The sequence below is a fragment of the Thermobia domestica genome, chromosome 11 (assembly GCF_964235325.1).
Source record: "Thermobia domestica chromosome 11, izTheDome1.hap1.1, whole genome shotgun sequence".
Lineage (NCBI taxonomy): Eukaryota > Metazoa > Arthropoda > Insecta > Zygentoma > Lepismatidae > Thermobia > Thermobia domestica.
The window spans coordinates 82143170-82166944 of NC_137464.1; the positions used below are offsets into that span (position 1 = coordinate 82143170).

General features: G+C 35.8%; 1 protein-coding gene across 1 annotated transcript in view; it reads right to left on the reverse strand.

Moving 5' to 3' along the window:
• Window positions 1–485: 485 nt before the first annotated feature.
• LOC145664232 (hemolymph lipopolysaccharide-binding protein-like) overlaps window positions 486–23775 on the reverse strand; it is a 30364-nt gene continuing 7074 nt past the window's right edge. The window contains exons 2-4 of the mRNA XM_081730705.1: window positions 5809–6151; window positions 3458–3730; window positions 486–959 (exon numbers count right to left, since the gene is read on the reverse strand). Coding sequence (XP_081586831.1) covers window positions 793–959; window positions 3458–3730; window positions 5809–6151 — 783 coding nt within the window. The 3' untranslated portion in view covers window positions 486–792. The remainder of the gene's footprint in view (window positions 960–3457; window positions 3731–5808; window positions 6152–23775) is intronic.

Below are 23775 nucleotides of genomic sequence, written 5' to 3' on the forward strand. Positions count from 1 at the left end.
AGTACCTGAGTTCAAGTTTTTCACCATTTCTTGTTTTGTTTCTGCGTACAGTTCTTCGTCGAAGAACGCCATCCAATAAGTTCTTCGCTCAAGTACCAGAGATGACCACGACTTCTTTCCTGGGCTTTGTATACGGCTAAATTGTCTGTTTTATAGTTAAGAAGGTTTTCCAGGAATTCGACGTCATTTCTTGGAGCAAATGCAGCAACTGGTGATAAGAACCACGCTTTCGCATAAACTTTAACACGGGACGTACACAAAGTAATTAACGCCATTTCTTCTTGATGAGCAAGGTTGAACTGGTCTCTAAAAAGCCATATTTTGAATGCGTATAGTTCCTTTGCCATCCACTTGGCATAGTGAATAGCTCCGTGTGCCGCAAATGATCACCAAATGTCTCACCGACAAATTCGTCATTGCAGTGAATATTGTTTAAAATTTGTAAAGTTAACATTGTTTCTAATAACATGATAAATACAAAATGCAATGGATGCGCCAAAGGGAATGATCAGATAGCCTTTGTTGATCATTGTTGGAACAATATCTTCTACAGTGGCGTAGTTGATTTGTAATAATAATTACATGAATTGAATATAGGAGAATAAATGCACAAAACCAGGGTGTATCCAATTGTCAATATAGAGACAATAAAGCACTATTTTTTTAAACTTTAAGTCGTTTGCGCAACCTCTAAATACTGAGCTATTAATTTGAAATTTTGCATGTATTATTTATTTGTAAGGAAGAACAACTTTATATAATTTAAACAATATGGAATGTTTGTTGTTTCTTTTAAGGTTCTCGAAAATATTCACAAACAAAAGGCTGATTCCAGAAGATACCGCTGACATACCATGTGCCATCTGGATTCATAGAAACACAGTTTGGTTGCCCTTCCACATACAATGGCTCTCTCGGCTTTTCCCAATTTGTAAATCCCAGGCAGTCCAGAAGCTCCCCTGGAAAAGTTCACAATAGAATAATGAAAAAGAAAGTTTTTTACTTTATACTAGAAAAAGAGAAAAAGCAAATGGCATTGTTAGCCATTTGGCTAATGAAGGACAACTTATATATTGATATCTATCTGTTTGATTCGTAACATTAAGAAATGTTTGCAGAGATCAATTAATATTGATTTATATATTTTTCTGCCTTAGAAACTCAGAGTTCATTCTTTCGTCTCCGTATAAAATTAATTTCATTAACTTAAGTAGATATACGTTAAAATATTTTACCCTAAATTAATTACCAATTAATAGATAATTGAGTTAATGGAAACTAATGCTCTACAAGCATGCCATTTGCAATAATTGTAGAATTTCCATTGTGGCAACATAATACAAGAGCTCGTAGAAAGTTGTCTTTTAAATCTATGTTTAATCTCAGTTTATCAATAGGAAAAATGATGCAAATCAACTTTCGAAAATGCGTTACCATTCATAGAGATTTGTCACAATTTAATAATATAATCTATTTACAAGATAATATCTTCTACAGGGTGGTGCATGGAAAAGAGCCTTATAAGTGTAAGAGAGACATTTTACTCAGTAAGGTATTTATCTATCAAGTAAGAGACAAATTCGATTCCTGTGACGTCTGGAATTATTTTCTGGTTCTATTTTGCTCCAATATGGAACAGAGGTTCAAGCACCATGTGCAATATCTGGGGTATCGTGGGAGTAAAGGTTATCTCTTGCATGGATTTGAAACGGCAAAATTTCAAGTTGTATCTCAATTTCAGGAATAGAAAGAATTCTACGGGTATCAAATTAGGCAAGTTGGGTGATTGGGGTACAACAGTCGTATTGTTCCTCGCCCAAAACTCCCTAATTAGGACCACCAAATGGCTGGGAGCATTCATTGTCATTGTGATGCACCCATATTATATATATATATTAAAACTTCTGATCTCTTCTTTCTCGCAGACTCCCTCAAACGGCACATCAACTCTAAATAACATTATTTGCTGATGGTTTGACCATGTGAGGACGTTTTCATAATGAACAACATCACAAAAATCAGAGAAAACAATAATCAACACTTTAACATTTCAGCGACTTTGAGTTACATTTTTGAGTCCCAACGAAGATTTCCCCACTTATTTGGGATAACTGTACCTTTGTTTCATCATCATAGCTATAGACAGAGTTCTCGTCGACTGTTATGATGCTTTCCAAGAAGCTATCGTCTTCGTTTCCACGATTCATAACATCTTCACAGATTTCCAAACGTGTTTCTTTTCGTTCAATTGTTAGCAACTGTGGAATGAATGTTGGATCAACAAGATGCACGTTCAGTTTTTCAACTAAGATCACACGACAGAACGATTTACTGATTTCTGCTTCCTCAGCTATTTTGCATATATTCTAACGGAGATTTTCCGTAAAGTATGGAACATTTTCTAAACGTGAACGTCGTCACAGAATGTTGATGGAGTCCAAGTTTTCCCTTGTCTACGATGAATGTTCTCCCTACTTTGAAAAGCTGAAACCACTCATAATATTGAGGTCGGCTCATCCATTCTTTTTGTTCACTTTCTCCAAATTTTATAACTTTTTTTGAAAATGTATTGCTCAGTTTGAGGCAAAATTTGATGCACACACGCTGCTCTTTCAAAATCTTCATTTTTGTAATACCACAAAATCGTGACGAGTGCGGAACACAACCTTACTCTAATACTCGCAGTGTTACAATGACACAAGGCAGGATGATGCAGTTACCGTTAAAATGCCTGGAAAGAATCCCACTACATAGCGCTGGCAAGCAGAAAATCAAGAACAGTTTTGTTGATCGTAATTCTTTAAAGTTCGATTTCTTTCAGGACAGATCTCATATATGAAAACTAAACCATAGAAAGTATTTATTCAAAATGCCTCCGTTTTTCAAAAATTTAACCCATTGTAACCCTAAGTTTTGTACCGATACGCAGCCTACATGTCGCAACTTCTTTGAATACAGGAAGTTCTTAATCATATACACAGGCAATATTTATCGACACAGCTATTTCTGGAAGATTAACATTCCTCGTATAACTCGATAATGAATTTTACACTTAAGTCAGTTACACAGTTTAATGATAGTTTTCAGTTTTTTTACGTATTTTAAATTCCATACTATAGCTAATTTTCTATAGGATTTTCAAACTGAGATGTATACTGAATGAACTCTTAGTAAGTTTACCCAGATCAGAACAGTAGCCGAATAGGAGGCACCCGTGCACGCTTTTTCACTTCTCTCTCTTATGACTAAAGGTAAACCTATATTTTATAGGAAAGATGTTCCATACAGAAAATCATTTGATAAAATTATTCTAGCCCATCTCAGATATACAAGGTCCTAGTTTTAATAACAAAGCTATGTTTTATTTCTTGACTTTTTTGTCAACCGGGAATAGTATACGTTAACCTAATTTAAGAATAAATATGCGTGTAACTGGTGAAAGTACGTGTATACTTACGTCTCATAGAAATGAATTTACGGTTATTCTTCTCGTAATCACTTTGTTCTTTGTTGTTTTCCTTATATTCAATATAACCTATATGTAATTTCGTGCCTTGTGGAAGTTGAGATGCAATGTAAAATCTCAGTACTTCGTTTTCATTTGCAGACTCAATGTCAGCAAGGTCTGTTCCGTCTTTAGAACATGCGTCTCTGGCCTCGGAGAAAGGTTGCTCATCTCTATAAAGTCGATAGAAGCCCACCTGAGGTGCACAGGTATAGTCTTCTGGAGCTGCAAGGGAGATAAAAACATTTTCAATATTCAAATTAAATTATAAATTTCAAAAGGATTACATGTATTTAATGAAAAAGAATAAAGTTTTCAGACAAGCAAAAAGAAAAACTACACTTTATCCAATGATATGTGCTTTTCAAAATTCGTAATTATGAAACGATGAACTTTTCTATATACATAATTAGTGCACACTAGTGCTTTTTCTCAGACAAAATAGTGTAGTAGTATTTTTATTACATGAGCTATCCTTACCAAAGATCGGGCCACAGAATGTTTTCGAAACCCCTTGTTTCAATAATTTCTTAAATGCAATTCAAAAGCTTTATAATATACAGACGGTTGATCAGGTTACACCAGACCAATTTTCAAAGTATACTTACTCTCTAAAGCCAACTGCAGAGGTTGTGTTCTACAGGACCATCACCATTATGAACTATCATAATTTCCACTGCAACAAACTACGTTGGAGCACAGGCATAGAAATTCTATCCCATTTTTCTTTGCAGATTTCTTATAAAGACATTGAATCTACATTGTAGAGTCGTTTTACTAGTCCAATTTTTTTTTTTTTTTTTTTTTTTTTTTTTAATTTTTTGCTCAGATCGCGCCTTTTAGTTTCGGCACCTGAACGTTTAACCGAAACAGGGCTATCATCATTGCAATCTTCTTTGCTTTATTATTTTTTCATCATTCATTTGTTTTTCTATTTGGACAAGGGTGGATCCCGACGATCCCTACTAGTACAAATGAGTAGAAATCCATTGGACTGGCTTAGGCTTTTTAAAATAGAAATGTTATGAAAGAGAATAACATAGATTCTCGTTTCCTGTTTCGCCATGATAAAACACTAGAGCACGGGTGAACGCTTTGTCCATGATCTGGTTGGTTCTTGTTGACTACGTACAAACGAGGAACATCTTTCCTATGGACTGAAGGTCATGTGATGGTGGACTTTTGGAAGTAGACAAAATTCACAGTCCCGTTTTTGTCCACCTAAGCACTTACAACCTCCCTTCGTAACCGTATTCGACGACTCCCTGCGACGACGACGACGAATCACGATCCCTACAGGAAATTTCCCCTACATTGGCTCTAAAAACTCGGTAGTCCCTTGCCAGTGGTGACACGGTACGAAAGTATCTGAATGTTAGTTATCGTTACGTGTGAGTTCATGATGGGTGTGGTCCTCTACAATGACAATCTTCTTCCATTTTGGCCCCGTCAAATGGCTTTCGTACAGTTTACGTCAATTTTCTTACAATTAGTTATGTGTCGCGGGAGAAGTTTGTGAATCTGGCCTCCATATGCGTACCATATTCCAAGATGGCGACAAGTGACATGGATGATGGTGGATTGCGCCAGATATAATCTCGACATGTTACGTTGGGATGTTGGAGTCTCCTGGAGTGCCAGTCAACGAACTCCACGAAGCACCTCAGGTGACATTTTCACTAATAACCTAGAACGGGAACCTTTTGCTGGTAAATATTTCTGAAATAGCATTATTTCTTCTGTTTGTCTGGTCACAATATCTTCAAATGTGGTCTCTCCGATGGTTAAACCATCTTCCCGACACTAATTCACTATTCTGTTGTACAAAATATGTGCATGGAAAAGACCCATGATGTACTCTTCCGAAAAAAAGTTCACTTTCGATAATATTTCGCCACACCTAACGTTATTACGGCATCTGCAAGCTGAGGCACACCCCACTGGAAATGACGCCGTTCTTACTGTGACAGCAGGGTTGCTAAATTGGGCTAATATAATCCGACCAACCTTCTATATTATTCTTTTATATATCTGGTTAGTTTTAATAACTGTGTTAAGAAAATGGAATGATAAACTTTAACTAAAGAAATATTGAGAGTTTGCGACAAACTTGTCAAGTAATAATTTTGTCGAGCTTCTTTCTTAACTCCATATTTATTATGGCAAGCATATACAGACTTCAAATAAGGCTTTATAAAGTAAAAGTCGAACATGTCGGATAATCAAATCTAATAGCTTAAAACAGCTAATGTACATTTATGCTATTTAAAGGACTGTCAAGAGTAACTTTTATATTCACTTACGTAAGGTTAAATAAGTGGAGTAGTAATTACTGTTAACGTCATTCACCAAAGACTTTCTGCTGGAGTTTTCAGAACATTCCAGGATTTCACATTTAAGCATGTCTGAACCAATCTGGTGCACAACATTGCATCCTAACCCAGTGAGCCTCTCTGCATACATAAGACATTGCAGCTCTGAATGAACTTCTGTTACCAATAATGCTGGCAGCATGGAACGTTGACCAGGGCCGTGAAGGAAGAATTGGTCCATTTGCCTGGGCTGACACTGTTGACCAACAACGTCTATGATTGTCATCGCCATGGAAATGATGACCCCAATGTTTGTAAGCTGAAGCATGTTTACCTGAAGAAAAGATAATGTTTTAATTAAATGTAACTGTACAGAAAGAATCTCATTCGGTAACCTTCTTGCTGCTCTCCTCGAGAGAAATATAAGGAGGTCAATATGTTATTGCTGCAGAAATGCATTTATAGTTACAATCAGTTTTCTGGAAGATAAGATGCCAGAGCTTCTTGTGCTCACCATAAATGTTATTCTTTGTGTTCTAATTGGCTCTAAAAGGAAGCGTAAAACTCCAAACAAATGAATCAAATTAACAGTTGCTGCCATATACTGATCGTATTACTTTTCAGATGTATATAATCAACATAATTTTGTTCTTCCAGTCTTCAAAATGATTCAAATTAATTTAATAAATTGAAAGGAAATCTTCAGTTTAATGTCCCACGAGCATGTCTTTTAGGCTAATGGAGACGATGATTAAGGCAAGTGAATGATGATGAAAGAATGGGTGAAATGAGGAAAGGGGAGGAAACGGGAGTAATCCAAGAAAACCCTCGAACACAATGTTGTTCGCCACAAACATATTTGGTCGAGGATCGAACCAGGGATCCTAAGCACCAGAGGTAAGCGTTCTACCACTGAGCCAGTGCCCCTCCAAATTAATTTAATAAATATAACATTTAATAAAAATAGCTTTAAAAAGTCGCAATTAAAAGAAATCTTCAGGAAAAGATGCCAATCTTGCGTACCATTGGGAACTATGAGAAAAAAAATCACTGACTAATATCAATAGTGAAAAAGCAATTGTATACAGCAATATTTCTAAAATTTTGGAAAGTGAAATGTATTTTTTGTTTATTTATTTTTCACACACACATACACTCTCTCTCTCTTTCCGAGCTGCAGTGTCGTCCATGAGACGAGACAACTCTAAAACGAAACGAGAGGTGAAATTTCTCAAGTCTCGTCAGGGCTGGATTAACCCATCTGAAGGCCCGGAGTTAGAAAAGATTTGTGGCCCCTGCTAACTTCACTTGATACATTTCTGTGAAAGTACAGTAGGATAGTTAAGGGAATATTTTTCATTTATTGATGATTATGTTGATGATTGTATCTTCATGATTTTTTTAAAATAACCAGTTGAGATTTTGGTCAAAGTGGAGGCCCCTGTCTACCTGGAGGCCCGGAGCTTATCCCCCCTAAGTCCCTCCCTTAATCAGGCCGAGACTCGTGAGCAACTCAAGTTAATCGAAATCTTAGATATCCAAAGAGTGTTTGAGCCTAACATAATTCATGTGATTGTAGGAACATGAGGAATTGCATTTGCCAATCTTTGAAGATATGTAACTAATTACCCAATACATTCCAGTACAAAATATGGTTTAAATATTGCTATATCGTACTTTTCGTTGATTTCTCGCGACCCGGAAGATTCTGATATCTTCTAGATTAAAATAATTAAAATGTCAGGTCATAAATTTTGTAAACTAATTTACGAAGCAAGACGAGAAAAGTGTTTTCAAGAATGAGACGACACGGTACTTCTACAAAATTTACAAAAATAATATATATATATATATAAAAAAAAAAAAAACTTGTTTCTCGTTTCATGACTAACAGTGCCCAGCTACTACGCATGTGTTCAATACAAGATTCTCTCGTGTATCCATAAATAATATAAAAGTTTCTTCTACATTCTTTAAAATAATTCCACAATAATTCTGTATAAGTTTATTACATGTCTTCTAATTAGCTTACAAGCAAGGGGCGCGATATCGAGACTCGAATTGCGCAATAAGAGTTACATATACTGAAAGAGCATCAGGTAGTTAGTAAGTTACCAAATTATTAGCTGCAGTCCGCCAGTAGGGAAAAGTTATGGGACTGTAAAGTTCAGAGCCTGGCGTACGAAACCACACAAAACTTAGCATTTAGCTTGTTCCTCTTTGTATTGACAAGAGATAATGAACTCTAACGTATTCCCATCACATAACATGATGTTTGACATAAGAAAATTTGTATGAGAAGAATTGTCAGTGTTGCCACCTATAGAAATTACAGTGTTGCCAGAATAAGAATATCTCGAAAAGCTTGCAAGCAAATAGTACGTGATCGGGACTTGCGTTGCACAATACGGGTTATAAAGTATATTCTGAAAGAGCATCAATCATGAAGTGACCACGTTATTAACTGCAGTCCGCCTCGCCAGTAGAGCCAAATTGTGGGGCTGCAAAGTGAACATGAGAGACTATGGCAAACAGAAGGAATAACCTGTTTGTGTGTGCAATAGCAAATCGTATTTGTTTGGGAAGGGGAGATAGCTATGTAAATGATAGTGTTAAACCACATAATTGATATGAAGAGCAGAAAGATCGAGTGATCCAAACAAAAACAGTTAGTACAATATGCACATCGGACGATAGCCAGCGACGTGCAGTGATAACACATCATCTATAGACATTACAGTGTTGCTATAATGCCCTACACTCTTCGTTAAAGCACGGACTACAAGAATGAATTCAACGTCGTTGGATGATATATCAGTGACAACACGAACCGAGTTTTACGATTCGCGATGGTCGGCATTTGTGTTGTCTGTCTGTCGGTATTCCTCATGATAAATGCCCAACGATTCGAACCCGACTGACATTTTCACAGGTTTATCTGAGGTCTACTTTACGAAGCACCTTCATACTAGTGTTCTCTTGGTAGTTTATGCACTTCTGTTTAAATAATATTCTGTAATGTTAATACAAGTATATAATAACTACTTTGATTATTACAAACTAAATAACGCATTATGTGAAACGTAGTTCCGTGCGAACCACGAAAACATGATGTCACAAAACACCGTTATGTTCAGTCTTTCATTCGCTGCAAACCAAGCTTTTCGCGGTATTCTTATTCTGGCAATACTGTAACTTCTATGGATGACAGCACTGACAATTCTTCTCATACAGATTTTCTTATGTCAAACATCATGTTGTGTGATGGGAATACAGAGTTCATTATCTCTTGTCAATACAAAAAGAAACAAGCCGAATGCTAAGTTTTGTGTGGTTTTCGTACGCTAGGCTCTGAACTTTACAGTCCCATAACTTTTTCCCTACTGGCGAACTGCAGCTAATAATTTGGTAACATACTAACTACCTGATGCTCTTTCAGTATATGTAACTCTTATTGCGCAATTCGGGTCTTGATATCGCGCCCCTTGCTTGTTAGCAAAGAAAAGATCAACGTTGCATTTATACAAAGTGTTTCCTTCAGACATAATGTTCCGGAGGGCACACTTAGTATTCCGGGGTTCACTGCTGGTATTATTCTATTTATTAATATATTATAAACGTATTATTTTGGTTTCGCCCGGGAGCACTCTCAGAGCTCCGGGGGGACGTGTCCCCCAAAAGATGTCTGGAAGAAACACTATTTATAAAGTAGAATATTAAACAACTTCTATGCAAGAGCCGCGACTGAATGAGATACAGATGGGACATGTACTCCTTTGTCATGTAGAGAAGAGGTACAGGAAAAGGACACATTCCAAAAAGTAACAAATATTTACGCATTCATTTAATTCAGGTAGACAAATCTATAATAATTATTTTAATAGTAATAATTTGGTAACCTACTTGGTAATAACTACAATGGCGATATAATAAAATATTTCTTGGTAGAACAAATCAAGTATACTTTGAATTTGTATTATTACTGCAGCCATTTTACATATAGTAGCTAAGTACAGAATCCCTCCAGTAGGAAAAGTGACTAATGAGAAACGAAAGACAAAACGCTCTGGATTTGTAAGTTACAATACCGTTTATTCAAAATAGACACCTCAAAAGTCAATGAATATATTCAAGAGGTTGTAAAACTTGTTAAAGCAGTCTCTGTACTTTTGTTTCGGAATTTCTTCCAAATTTAAGTCGAAACCTTTTGAATGTCAGGAATGATGGCGAAACGCCTTTATTTGAAAGCCATTTCAGCTGTAGAGATAACCGGAATCTCGCGAAGGCAAGTCTGAAGAATATGAGGGTGATAGAACATCATAATACCTTTCTTGGCTGCAAACTGACAAATCGTCCTGGTTTTGTGCACTGTGCATTACTGTGCAACAGAGATGATGATCCTTGTTGTCGATATTCAGGTCGAGTTTTACGATTCCTGGCCAATAGACGTTGCAAAACACATATGTAATACTAGGAGTTCACATTGTGACTCTCTGGGTGGATTCTTGTGGGTGATGTACTTAGAATCAAAGACGTTTATTGAGTGACTCGTGCTAAAAATATCATGTTTCATCATTTGTTAGAATGCTTGACATGAATCCTGGATCTACATCAGCTGCTTGTTTTAAGTCTCTGAATTATTTCACTCTGCAATGTTTTGTTCGACACTGAGTGTGTGTTATACCAACCGCTCTTTGCTCAATTTTTCAGTAAGAATGAAATGGATAGTGAATTCGGAATTTCAGTGAGATCCTCGATAAGCCTTGTAGATGCATAATGATCCTTGCGTACAATATCTACCATTGTTTGGACGCTTTCATTAGTGCCCACAGTCACTTCTAGTCCTGGTCGTGAATCTTCAATGTGCTCCCGACCATCACGAAATCTTGTATACTACTTACACTCGTTCTTACGACTCAGTGCATCACTACCGTAAACAGTTTGAGTCTTTGTTGTACTTCTACTCAATTTTGTCCTCACACCTCAGAATGTGAATTTAGGAATATGTTGTGTGGTTGCAATTCACTGTCTTTCCTTCATATGATTCTTTAAGTCAAAATATAGACAATTATAGCAGTACAGACGTAAAAAAGTGTAACTCTGATGACCAGTCTTATGTTTGCAATGGCTGCCTGACGGCTGCACAGAGAAATTAGTCAGTGTAGTATTACTATTTGATCGGCCGTTAGTTAATTTGGCTATCAAAGCGAAGCAGGTCCATAGCTACAGTAGGCACCACTTTGATCCGGGAATCCAGTACGTTGTACCGCTTACAATGCCGATGGTCACGATTCTACATGTAAGCGATTCATTATCATGACAAAGTCCCCGCACAGCAGTCGTTCAAAGATGAACGAACACCTCACAAACTACAGCATGCCTGTTTTCTTCCATTCCCTTGATATTATTCGGATCTCGCTCCGAAACTGAAAAATCCAAAAAAAGAATAATTTCAACCTATAATTTCTTTTTAGCAATAGGACTAATACACTACCTATGCTCAGTGGAATAACTATCCTTTCTGTACGTTAATTTAGATCATAAACAAATGTGGTAGGACTCCATCCGGCCAAGTTTTTTTCTTCTAACTTTTACTAGGTGAATACCTCAATGGAACCTCGAATGAACTCTGTTCATTTTCTTTTCTCTTCTGAATTTACTCTTAATTTACAATCCATTTACATTTTAAGTTGCTTCAGGTCGTGGATAAGGTTGGCCGTGGATAGACTACATTTGAAGCTGTCTCTTTTCGAAAAGTACAGACGTGTTCAAATTATTAGACTCAACATTCAGTTTCTGAATATTTTATTGTTCTTACAATATTAAGTGAAACAATACGTTCGAACTTAGCCCATATTACTACTTTTTAACTCTGTCCCAATTTCTAGTGAGTGTGGCATATGCTTTTCAATATCAATAAAGCAAATGCGTACGTAACATTCAAATATAATTACTATAAAGTGTGTATATCCAAATTGGAAACAAAAAATGAAATGAAATACTTAAAAGAAAATTATCTCTCACACAAAGATTAATATTTCTTATGAAATCCCTTATTCTTTATTAAGTCTTTTATCCTTTGTGGCATCCTATGTACGAGTTTAGCACATTTTGCCTTCAATTAAGTATCGTGATACCACAAATTGTTGATCTCCTTGATCAATTGAAGTTTGGTTCTAATCTGCTTCTTCTCTAGCTTTCTTTCATGAAACTTCAAAAGTTTTCAATCGGGTTCATATCAGGACTAGTGCCTACCCACGGAAGAATACTAATTTCGTTGTTCTCGAAGAATTTTGTCACAGCTTTGGCTCGGTGGCATGGGGCTCCATCATGCATAAAGATGAATTGTGCGTCATCAAACCAGAGTGCAGTCTGGGAAAGCAGTTCTTGAAGAATTTGTAGGTATTAGTCGTGCTTCATTGTCCTCTCTACTATATACAGTCTTCCAGGCCCGAAGACAGAGATCACATCTCATACCATGGCTGAAGTAGGATGCTTCACGGTTTATTAAAGACATTCCAACTTGAATTCCTCCCAGATCAACGTCTCACATATTTTGAACATTCATCAGACACAAAGATACAAATTCATAACTGAAACACACTATTCTCCAATCGTCAGCAGTCCAATATTCTAGGCCTCGTGCCCATTCGAGGCGCTTCTTTGCCATGATTGGAGTAGACTCTAATTTTTGTTTTCTTTCTTGACCATGTGCTTTTATTCCTTCGACACAAAGAATCCTTTGAACACTTTCAGGCCAAATATCTGCGCCATACTCAGCCATTTTTATGCTTAAGTCTATTAGAAGTTGCACTTCTGTTTCCCAGAGCCAATCTCTTTAGTTTTCTGATATCTCTTAGCGATAGCTTTGGTTTTCGTCCACACTTCCCAAATCTATTTTGGCTCTTCTTCATTTCAACAGAGATTCTACTCACAGATTTTTGTTCTATCCCAACTCTACTAGCAATGTATTGCCGTGTATTATCTTATTTCCACAAGAAGTATTTTGTTAACTTCCATTTTACGCGGAGAAAGGTATTTTGCTTTTCCCATTATGCTGCAATTACAGGACTACACAAAATAAAAGATTGACACACGAAACACGTCACGATCATTTTAAACTGGCCCATTCGAACTGTTGAACGCTTTGAATGTCGTTAACTTCTTACGATACACCAACCACAACACTTCAGACTGTAATTTGTTGATAGGCTGGGCCGGATTTTCCAATAGGCCCGGGCCTATGGGCGCAAGCTCCCAGGGGGCGCAAGGCCGAGAGAAAAAAAATTAAAAATATCTAGAAATAAAAATAAATAGCCATAACTTAACATATTTTTTGAACTGATTAAAAAAGAATCAGACTAATAAAGCATTCTGATTTTGAAGTTCATTGGAACAAATAATTGTTGATAAAGTTCACCAATCTTTTGTTAATACATTAACGATATTTTGTTAAGCCCAGAACCAAGTAAATTCCTCAAAAAACTTGCAATGATAAAATTGCATCGTGGAGGGGTGTTTAAGCGATTAACATATAGGCCTGATATAATTTTTTAATAAAGGGTTTTAGGAAAGTAACTTTAACCAGACTAGGGGGCGGAAAAAATTATTGGGCCTAGGGGCGCCAAAATGCTAAATCCGGCCCTGTTGATAGGAACCACAATATCATACAACTGCTATCTACAACTGAAACACCACTTTCAGAATTTCGTCCCCTCATTAATACCATCTGCTGTTCAACAGTGATATCACCACTTCAACTGTACACTAAACAAATGAAGGATAATATATTGGTGGTTTAACCATTAAATTAAATGTTCTAGAACTCTGAAATTAGGACTCATACATCAATTTTGCATTTTTCGAGCGTGAGTCGAATAATTTGAACACGTCTGTATACTAGTTGCTATTGAAAGAGCACTGCCTCGTCTTATTTCTCATCATGAAAATTCTGTCTCGTCTTATTAGTTCTCGTGGACAGTATTAATCGTGGATAATACATTATAGTACTCGCGCCGAGTCATGAAGCTTGACCTAGATCTACCGATTTCACCACCCAATAGAACGCGAGGGTGTGTTCCAGTCGTCAACCCCCCCATCAAATTGTGTCAGTGTCGTCTCTCTCGCTACACAGAAAACATCTCTCGAGAGTACAGTGTTGTCGGATTGGCGTCAAGTTCCGTTTTGTTAATTCTTTTTTGTTGCGTTATATTTTCGTTGTTACTATTGTGCTATTGTTACCATTTTAGAATAGTTGTTACAGTAGTTATTGTTGTGCAGTGTTATTATTGGTAATTTTTAAATGCCTTTTTTATATACTCGTTTACTATGACTTCAAAGTTTGGCAACATTGTTGGTGAATTTCAGCTGTTTGACGTTTCCCTAAGTGTGCGCTCGGGAAGCGGCTCCACGAATTGTACCGAAGTTTTCTGATGTGTTAGAGCTCAAGCAAAATATTTCTATGATTGGTTTAGAGCCCAAGCTTCACGACTCGGCGCGAGTACTATAATAAATATTGAATTACGTCTTTCAGTGTGTACACTAAACCACCTGAACCGGAGAAATTACAAGATTTCTACAAAGACATTGCTATATACACATTGGTTACCTATTTGAGCTCTGCAAGCACACTTAATATGGAGAGCTATGCTATTAACTTACTTTCCACTAAAGAAAATCTTCATACGAAAGCAACAGTGATCTACGTGTTGAAGTATGTATTGAAAGTAATGTAAATATGCGTGAGAACAAACATATGAAACAATTATGTATGAGTGTAGAATGATTAATGGTTTTCTAGGACTTCAGTTAGTGTTTATTTTGTCTGAATCAAGAGTATCTTGACAACTCTTCAGTTACATTTTATAAAAGTAAGACTTCTATGTCAACGTGGTGATTGACGTTGTTCATATCAAAGTGAATTGGAGTTGAAGAAATCGATCTATAAATCAGCAACACCTGTCAAAGCTTTCGATTGGTCATTTCATTCTGAAAGAAGATTGAAACTCAACAATTAGTACAGAGCAAAAAAGAAGTGCTCGTTTTTGCAGGTCAACATAAATATTAAAAATTAAAATAAATAAAAATAAAATAGCACAAGAGAAGGAACTTCCTGGAATATGTAGTACTGCTTCCAAGGTAATCTCAGAAAAAAAGTCCTACTCTTTCCAGCTTCAGAAAAAAGTAGATGTAAATAACCCCAACTGATTACCAGTGGGTCGATGACCAGTGATTGGTTGTTGGTCTCACTGCACTAGTATCCTACCGCAATATAATCCCTACTAAAATAATAATTTCAAATAAAGATATCTGAATTTATCCTGCATTTTGTGATAAACACAATATATATATTCAGGGTGCGAATTACCGGGGGGGATGAGGGGGATTTTCCCCCTCAATCACATTTTGTTCCCCCAAAGAAGTCAGCTGAAGTATCCCCACCGGGGATGCTCGCTTTCCCCTCAAACTATGCTCAGTATAACTCCAAATTTCACTGATTTTTGTTATTTCTTGTATCTTCTAGTTGTATTTCGAAATGATCGATGGAAACTATTCAGTTTTTGGTCATTTCTACTTACCACCTAATTACCCACTATTTTCAACGTTGTTTAGTTGAACTATATTATTATGACTACGGTTGTTACTTGCAATTGTACCTTCGTACCCTTCAGTTCGTCATCGTTCGTGAATTTGAATGTATTAATTGCGTACAACAAAACCACAAATGGTTTTATAAATATTCTTAGCGGTTGGCCAAGAAGTAAACAAATAGCTTCTTCCACCATACTTGAAGAAGTTCGGACATGTCATATTCATCCTCTATATTTGTATCGATTATCATCTTATTTTAATATTTGTTATAAGACGTTATTTTATTTTCCAGTGTACTCTTTGTTAGCACATGGTCTTCATTCCCTAGTAGTTTGTGTGTATGCAACTCAAAAATTGCATTTAATTTGTGATAATTAGCATAGTAATCACTGCCTTTTACAGTTTACGGAAATGAACTTTTGAAACTGTACTCAAAATCTGAGATATAGGTATTCTCTCGTAAGTATATGTTTAACGTACACGCTGGGAATACGCTCCTAGTGAGCCGACATGTTAGTGAAGGTGATTTTTAGGTGAATAAGCGCATAATTGAATATTTGTTTCAGTATTTCTTAATACGACTGGTTCTCCGTGTCATTGTCCCTGTCTGTATAAGCATTTCAACTGGAGCGGGTTTTTTAGAGTTAACCCTTCATTTTTCCTTCTTTCTTTTCGCTGTACAATTTGCTGTCCACGGTAATAATGTAGTCAGAAAAACTTCAATGTAATGTTTTACTTTATTTGAATAACATAGCCCATAGGGAATCAACTCATCTGCGACCTAACAGTAAAGTAATTGTAAGTGTTGACTTCCTGAGCCCCATCACGGAATCGATATTTGGAGAAAAAAAGTCGTGAAGAGCGCAGCTTTAGCGGGGAGTAGAAGCACAAGCTCGAAATTTGAATTGAAAGATTTTAAATATTTGGCCTTCGATTTGATCTTGATGTCAGAAATCGGGACCAGCAACAATCCATTTTTTGTTTGATAGGCTAATATTTAGATTTTCTTAAAATAAATAAATAAATAAATAAAGTATGTCAGATTTAACTGATAATTTTAGTGGTTTTCATAAGACTGAACTATTTTTTTTTCAACCTGTATGCAATAACGCAAAGTGGAAGATTTCAATATGAGTGGAAATATTAACAAATGCTTGGGATCGTGGCTATCGCTCGGGCCGAATTAAAAACTAAATAAACCTTTGAGAGCTACGGAGACAAGAGCTGCCGTGTCGTGACAAAACGCTGTAACTTTGGCGGAGCAGTTTTGCGAAAAAGAGCCGTAATGTTTTCATCCGATAATGTGATCTGTATCGTGTAGAACCAGTGTATCTTGACTTTGGAAACACGTGGTTACATGTAGTGTTACGAAAATGCATGTTGTGTGATTAAATTTGGTGAAAATTGATTGGTTGACCATTATTGCCTAGTTACACTGGTTCTACACGATACAGATCACTTTTTCGGATGAAAACTTTACGGCTCATTTTCGCAAAACTGCTCCGCCAAAGTTACAGCGTTTTGTCAAGATACGGCAGAGAGTGAGTACATTTAAACACGTTCAGAAAGGTTTGGTGGGGTGTGTGTATGTCAGACAATATATACGTGCATAGTTATTGTCGGTAAATATATTAAATTAATAAATCTCTTATTTATTACATATGTCATATATATTAGCCTAATTATCCCCCCCCCAATAGATTATCTAATTCGTACACTGTATATATTTAACAACAGATGTAGCTTCATTTCAACCTCACCCGTATTTGGACATATAGTATTTACTGCGCATGCGTATACGTTCCCATGCCTATCCCACTCATTTAAAATTATTGTAGAATGCAGAATTTCATGGCAACGATGTGTGAAATTAATCCATTTTCGTCTTATATTATAAAACACAAAAGAGGACAACAGGAATAGAGGCAATCTCGTTTATATAAGGATTTAAGAAAATACATATTTCCAACATAGCAGTAGTCTGTGTTAGTGCATTAATTATTTACCAACCAACTGTACCCTTACAATTTGGAAATTATGCGACGACAGCAAGTAAGCAGATGATCTTGGTGTTTACGTCTCTCGCTGCCGAAGCACGTGTGAGCCGCGGAGTAATACATTTCGCTTTGTTTACGTTTACTTTGTGCTAAGGCTAGAAAGACTTTAGTTGCAGGTTTGGGAGATATGATATCAATAAGGCAACTGCCAGAATTTGAAGCGCGTGGGTTTTCTCGGGGTTCTCCCGTTTCCTCCCACTTTCTTCATTCCACCGTTTCATTCATTACTCATCATCACCGTCTCCTTTAGCCTAACCGGCATAACCGTGGGACGTAAAACTCACAGATTTCATTTCATTTCATTTCATGACTTTTTATACAGGTAAAAATGTCACTTTGTACCATATTAAAAGTAATTGATTGCACAATACATAAAATGGTATATTATATTCATACTAGTCACATGTTTTAAGATATATTGACAGAAAATGGAGAAAAGACCTTTATATAATTTAATCTTTTAAGTATGAATACCCATGTAATTATAAACTACTACATGTTTCGACAATGTGACTGTACCTAGATAGATCAGTTTAAGAGCTCTAAAATGATACCAACATCATTTCAACGTCACTCAATATGAAAGAGTTACATATTTTAAATCTTGAAGTGAAATGGAAATATATGGCTCTTTGGTGGATTATTAGAACTTCCTTACGACAGATTTGAACGGGACACTCTCCACTGTTTTCGATTTTTTTTTTTTTTTGTTCACACAAGTCAATATTTTTCTTTTCCCTTGTGAAAGAAGAAACAAGGAACAAAATATGAAAATTTTTCATGTAGAAAACAAGTCTCCAAAAAATAGTGAAGGTAAGAAGTGCAGTTACGTTTTCATGAAACACAAATTTAATATTAAAATACTTTCCAAAATTATCAAACGATCTGCACATCAAGTCAGCAAAAGACCAAAAAAATATGTACTTCCATTAGAGACAGTAGTTGCTATTTTGAAACTTGTAATTTAGTGTTATTTATTGAACAGTTCTTTTGTAATGTTGGTATACATTTGGAATCTCACACCATTAAACTCGAATGGACATTGTCATTGTTACACACAAAAACTGTTAGCTAATTAAAAATGTTTATGTAAGTTTCGAAAGCCATTCTGGCCTGTGTGAAATAATTATTAGTTATTTTTTAATCAAATTTTATTGTTTGAGTTATTATTATAAATCTCTTATTGTTTTCTTAACGATCATTCTAAATCCCATCGTTTTACAGATTCAACGTGTTTTACACCAGTTATTGTGACGTAAAAGAAAATGTGACTTGTGTTTATACATTGCAAGAGACGTGAGTTCCACCGCAAATTCTGTTGTATCTGACTGTAAACAAAACTTAGTGAACCACTTTATACAAAGCAAATTTGAGATAGGGTACGAAATATGAAATGAAATGAAATCTTTGAGTTTTTCGTCCCACGATTATGCCGGTTAGGCTAATGGAGATGGTGATAATGAGTAATGGATGAAATTGTGGAATGAAGGAAGTGGGAAGAAACGGGAGAACCCCGACGAAACCCACGCACACGGTGTTTGTCCACCACACAGTTCACTTGGCGGGGGCTGGGATCGAAGCCGGTGCCCCAAGCACCAGACGTGAACGCTCTACCACTGAGCCACCGCGGCCCCAGGGTACGAAATAGTCCTGCATAGTTTGTTAGCCATGTGTTCATATGTTCAAACTCTGGATTAGATCAAGTTTATTTCTTCTTTCTTTGCTTGCTTCTAATCCAACCCGAAAACTGAGAACATTTCTTTAAACAACCCTTTGACAACTCAGTTTCTTTCAAACTTCGATTAGGAAACATCATACGACTTGTAAATGTAAAATATCATAGCTGAAAATAAGGTATTAAATATATTTATCATTCTATTATTGTCCTTTCAAGCGCGGGAGACCAGAGTTCAATTCTTGGTAGGAGCTTATGTGGTTCGGATTCCACATTGAGTTGTGGGTCCATGTCTCTCATAGGCTCGCTGATGAAAGGGACACTAAACTCTAATTAACCAACTATTCTCCTCTGATTGGTAGCATAACAGCATTCCGCAAGGTTTTCTGAGCAAATATAATACAGTAGTTCATTTGTTTCTTGTTATACATTTGAAATAATAAAATCATAACTTTTGTGGAACTGAATGAAAAATATTTATGTTGTTTCTATTGTAACTACTGTGTATGTTACCGATTTCCCCCGGTGAAAGATGCTTAACTTGGATTAAAACTCGAGTATTGTTTCGTATTGCACTTATAAGTTCTGGAAAAGGACATTAAGCTCTAATTAATTAAACAATCAACCAGCACAGTCAAATATGACCCGTCCGTCATAGAAAAAATAAGAGAATACACAGAATCGAGAAATATGTTGAGATTTGATAATATTTTTAATATTCCATGTTAATTACATTCGTCCCATATACATTTGCGAGATTTTAATTTTGGTAATTAAGGGGCCTTAAGCAGAGTCGTAATGACGCGTGATTAATGCCATACTAAGGAGTTCGACTAACATATGTTTCCTACAGTAGTCAAGCCTTTAGTCTTACGCTAATCATACGTCAAAACGACTCTGCATAAGGCTCCTTAATTACCAAAATTAAAATCTCGCAAATGTATATGAGACGAATGTAATTTTGCACGTAAGTTCTTTCGAAATTGAACTCTGTATAATTCAGCTCGCATTCCTGTTATTGTTTTTCTATACTCAACTACGGCCATCTCTCTTGCGATGGCTATGACTCAACTCACTCATTTTAAAAATGAAAGGTACCATTGTTTTCCTCACGCCTTTCAATTATCATTTAGTCTACATAAATACTGGAGGGTTCGATAAGAACGCCTTCATAGTTTAACAAGTACAAATTTAAGTTATATCTTTATCCGTTGTGAAACGTTGATGGGACATTTCTAGTGTACAAAATCGGAAAAAAGTATACTTTCAGCCAACTCAAACGAAATAAAATATATTTCCAATTCCCTTTCGAAAGCTGTTGCTAGTTGTGTTACAGATGTATGAATAAATAGGGTCTGTGGGTTTTGCTTATCTGCAGAATGAAGAAAGAAAAAGAGTAACACATTTATTTCATGAAGACAAGAAAATAAAATGTTTATCGGTCAAACAATGTTCTGGAACACCTATTTTTTAATTTCTAAAAAAAAAAAAAAAAAAAAAAGGGGGGGGGGAATTGTGTAATATTGATTTCACAAGGGAACAAAATATTTCACTCCGTCTTGCCAGTTGCAAATGTGTAATTTTTTTTCGTCCTACGCGTGAATACTTCGTATCTTCAAATTAATATTAGGTAAGAACCAAACAAAACATTTTAAGATCTAAAATTAGCAAAGTGTCAGACTCATATTTCCGGTCGACATACCCGGGAACTTTTAATTGGCCTTAATATTCCAAGCGACGAAATGTCATTCTACTCCTACCAAAAACTCATATGAAATGAAATGAAATCTTTAAGTTTTACGTTCCACGGAAATGCCGGTTAGGCTAAAGGAGACGGTGATAATGAGAAATGAGTGAAATGGTGGAATGAACAAAGTGGGAGGAAACGGGAGAACCCCGGAAAAACCCACGAGCACGGTGTTTGTCCACCACAAAGTCCATACGGCACGAGCTGGGATCGAACCAGGGACCCCAAGCACCGGAGGTGAACGCTCCAAAAACTCATATATATCCGTGATATAGATGTAATGTAGGACACGTAACATCTATAGTCGTAACGCAGAACTGAAGAAACGACTATGTATTAGGCAGTAAATTGCAGATTAAGTAGAATATTCAATTATACTAATATTCAATTATACTACAAAAGAGAAAGGAAATCAGTGTACGTACAGAACAAGCAAAACAATTATTTATTTTTTATTCTGCTCCTTAGATATTCGATGAGATTCGAAATACAAAGCAGCGTTTTCGTGTTTATCCCACAGAGTAATCTTTGATTTTAAAAAATGGACACAATTTTTTGAGAATTGAAATTTTCGTTTCTCGTCTCGTCTCGAATTTGAAAATGAATTTTTCGACCTGACTCTCGTCTCGCTTTTGCGAGCAACACTATGAGTTGACCAATGGACTCTAGCAAGACATTTCTTGAGATCAATTTAGCAAATGACCAAATATAATGGGTGAAATAAGGAACTGTCACAAACAAACAATAATAATTTTAAACAAACACCAATCCAACAATGAATTGTGATTCATTAACAAGGCATGGTTATAGGGTCCAAGTTTAAGAAATCAAATTTCACTACTGCTTTGTAGACATTTAGTATACAGTTCTTCTTCCTTTTTCCACAGTTTTTAAGGAAAAGACACACACTTTAAAGATCTCAATAGATAAATTAACATTATTAATATTATTACTAGTGTAGTGTGATTATTTTCTTTTCACTTCGAAAGCTATTCGGTTTTTAATCTAAACCCATCGAAGTACAACCTACAAGCACAAATGTATGTTTTCTAGGCGTTAATGGTTTCTTTCCACTTCGCACACTACGGTTTCTGTTTAATTGGTAAACTATACAGGGTGTTCTTAAATGAAGATCAGTGTTTTAATTAAGTATATCTTCTGCTGCATATAAAATATAGAAATGAAGTACATTAAAAGGAACAGTGATTAAAACAGTTCTTTCTTTTTCACAAGTATTCAATGTGGGGTCCCCTTGTGACACGTTACACATCTAATCTATAATAAATTTCTTCACACATTGAAGCTAGCATGTTTGGTGTAAGATTCCACCACTGTAACCAGTCTTGGGAAGTAACGTAACGGAAATAATGCGTTACTTTTTAAGTAACGTTTCCTAATAACGTATTACATTTTGTAGCAGTAATGCGCCATAACGGGTACACTGCTATTCTCGAAAGGGTTTAATGTAATCTCCTTTGATGCGGAACTGAAGGCAAATGATTTAGTGAGCAAAAAGTATTCAGCAAATTTCAATATAATTAACAATTTATTTTCAATATATGTAACAACTAGAATAATAGCAACAACTATATATATATTTTTAACACTTAACAAACAACACTTAAATTGAAATCTTCCCCTTTCAATTCTTTTGATAGCGGTGTGAACAATTCCACAATTTAACGCCCATGAATTATTTCTGTCCAAATAATAATTTAAAGCTTTCAATATTAAATCCAAAAATGTTTCAAGTAATTTATAGGTTAATTTCAATATAACTAAAGAAATAGTTACGTGTGATTCGATGAACATATCCCCCGGAATCGAAGTATTAATCGGTCCAAAATGGCGCAAAAATAAAAAGGATAGAATTTAGAACATACTTACGGTTCCGTTGAACATGCCAATCAAACACACTTACAATATGATTATATAATTATTCACATTTCAGGCTTTACTTTCACACCACTTCACAAGCGGATCTTAAATTAATATCCAACACTATTCACAAAATTTTCTTCTAATTCCATTTAACAAACCCATTACGATTTCTAATTTGTATTCTTATATCCGAAATGTAATTTTAGATCCGTCAACGATTACCTTTTCTTCTGTTCTGACGCTAATCGCGGGTTGACATTTCAACCACAGTTCATAGGTGGCGCTGTTAACTCTCGATGAACAAACGAAGCACAATGTTCATTGAACCTGACCTACTAACATAGATCATAGTTGCTAACTGTATGCGGAAGTAACTAATCAGCTGTTTCAGTGTCCAGACTAAAGTCTTTTTTTTTTTTTCTTGGAGAAATGTTACATATAAAATTCCCCCACGGTCAAAATTTTTTTTTTTTTAAACTGGTTATAGAAATTTCGAAAAGAAAAAAAATATTGTTTATCTTAATCACAGCATGCAGAAGAATTGGAACAAACTCACCACGAAATTCACCAACGTCTTTCACTAGTAGATGTCAACAGGAGCTCCATTTTCCATTTGATGAATTCAGATGACAAGTGTCCATCCATTACTGAAGAGATGACAAATAACCAGTATGTTGCGCATACAGAGCTTTTCCATCCACCTTATGGCTCAGGTTGGGCGTCAGACAGGAATGAAAGGGTTTGACATGACGAGGGTCTCTACGTACACAAGGACGTTCACAGCCATGGCATGACCTTGCCAATTCTGAACCTGCAGAATTGAACAACAAGCACAGTATACAACAAACACAACGAGATTACATTTATAAATTTAACACAATATTTAATGACAAATTCTTTCTTTAAAATTTTCATGTTACAAAGTCAGAGTGATTACTATTATTGTTGTTACTATTTATTTCACAGCTATTATTAGCGTTACAATTTTCAGAACCAAAATTATCAAG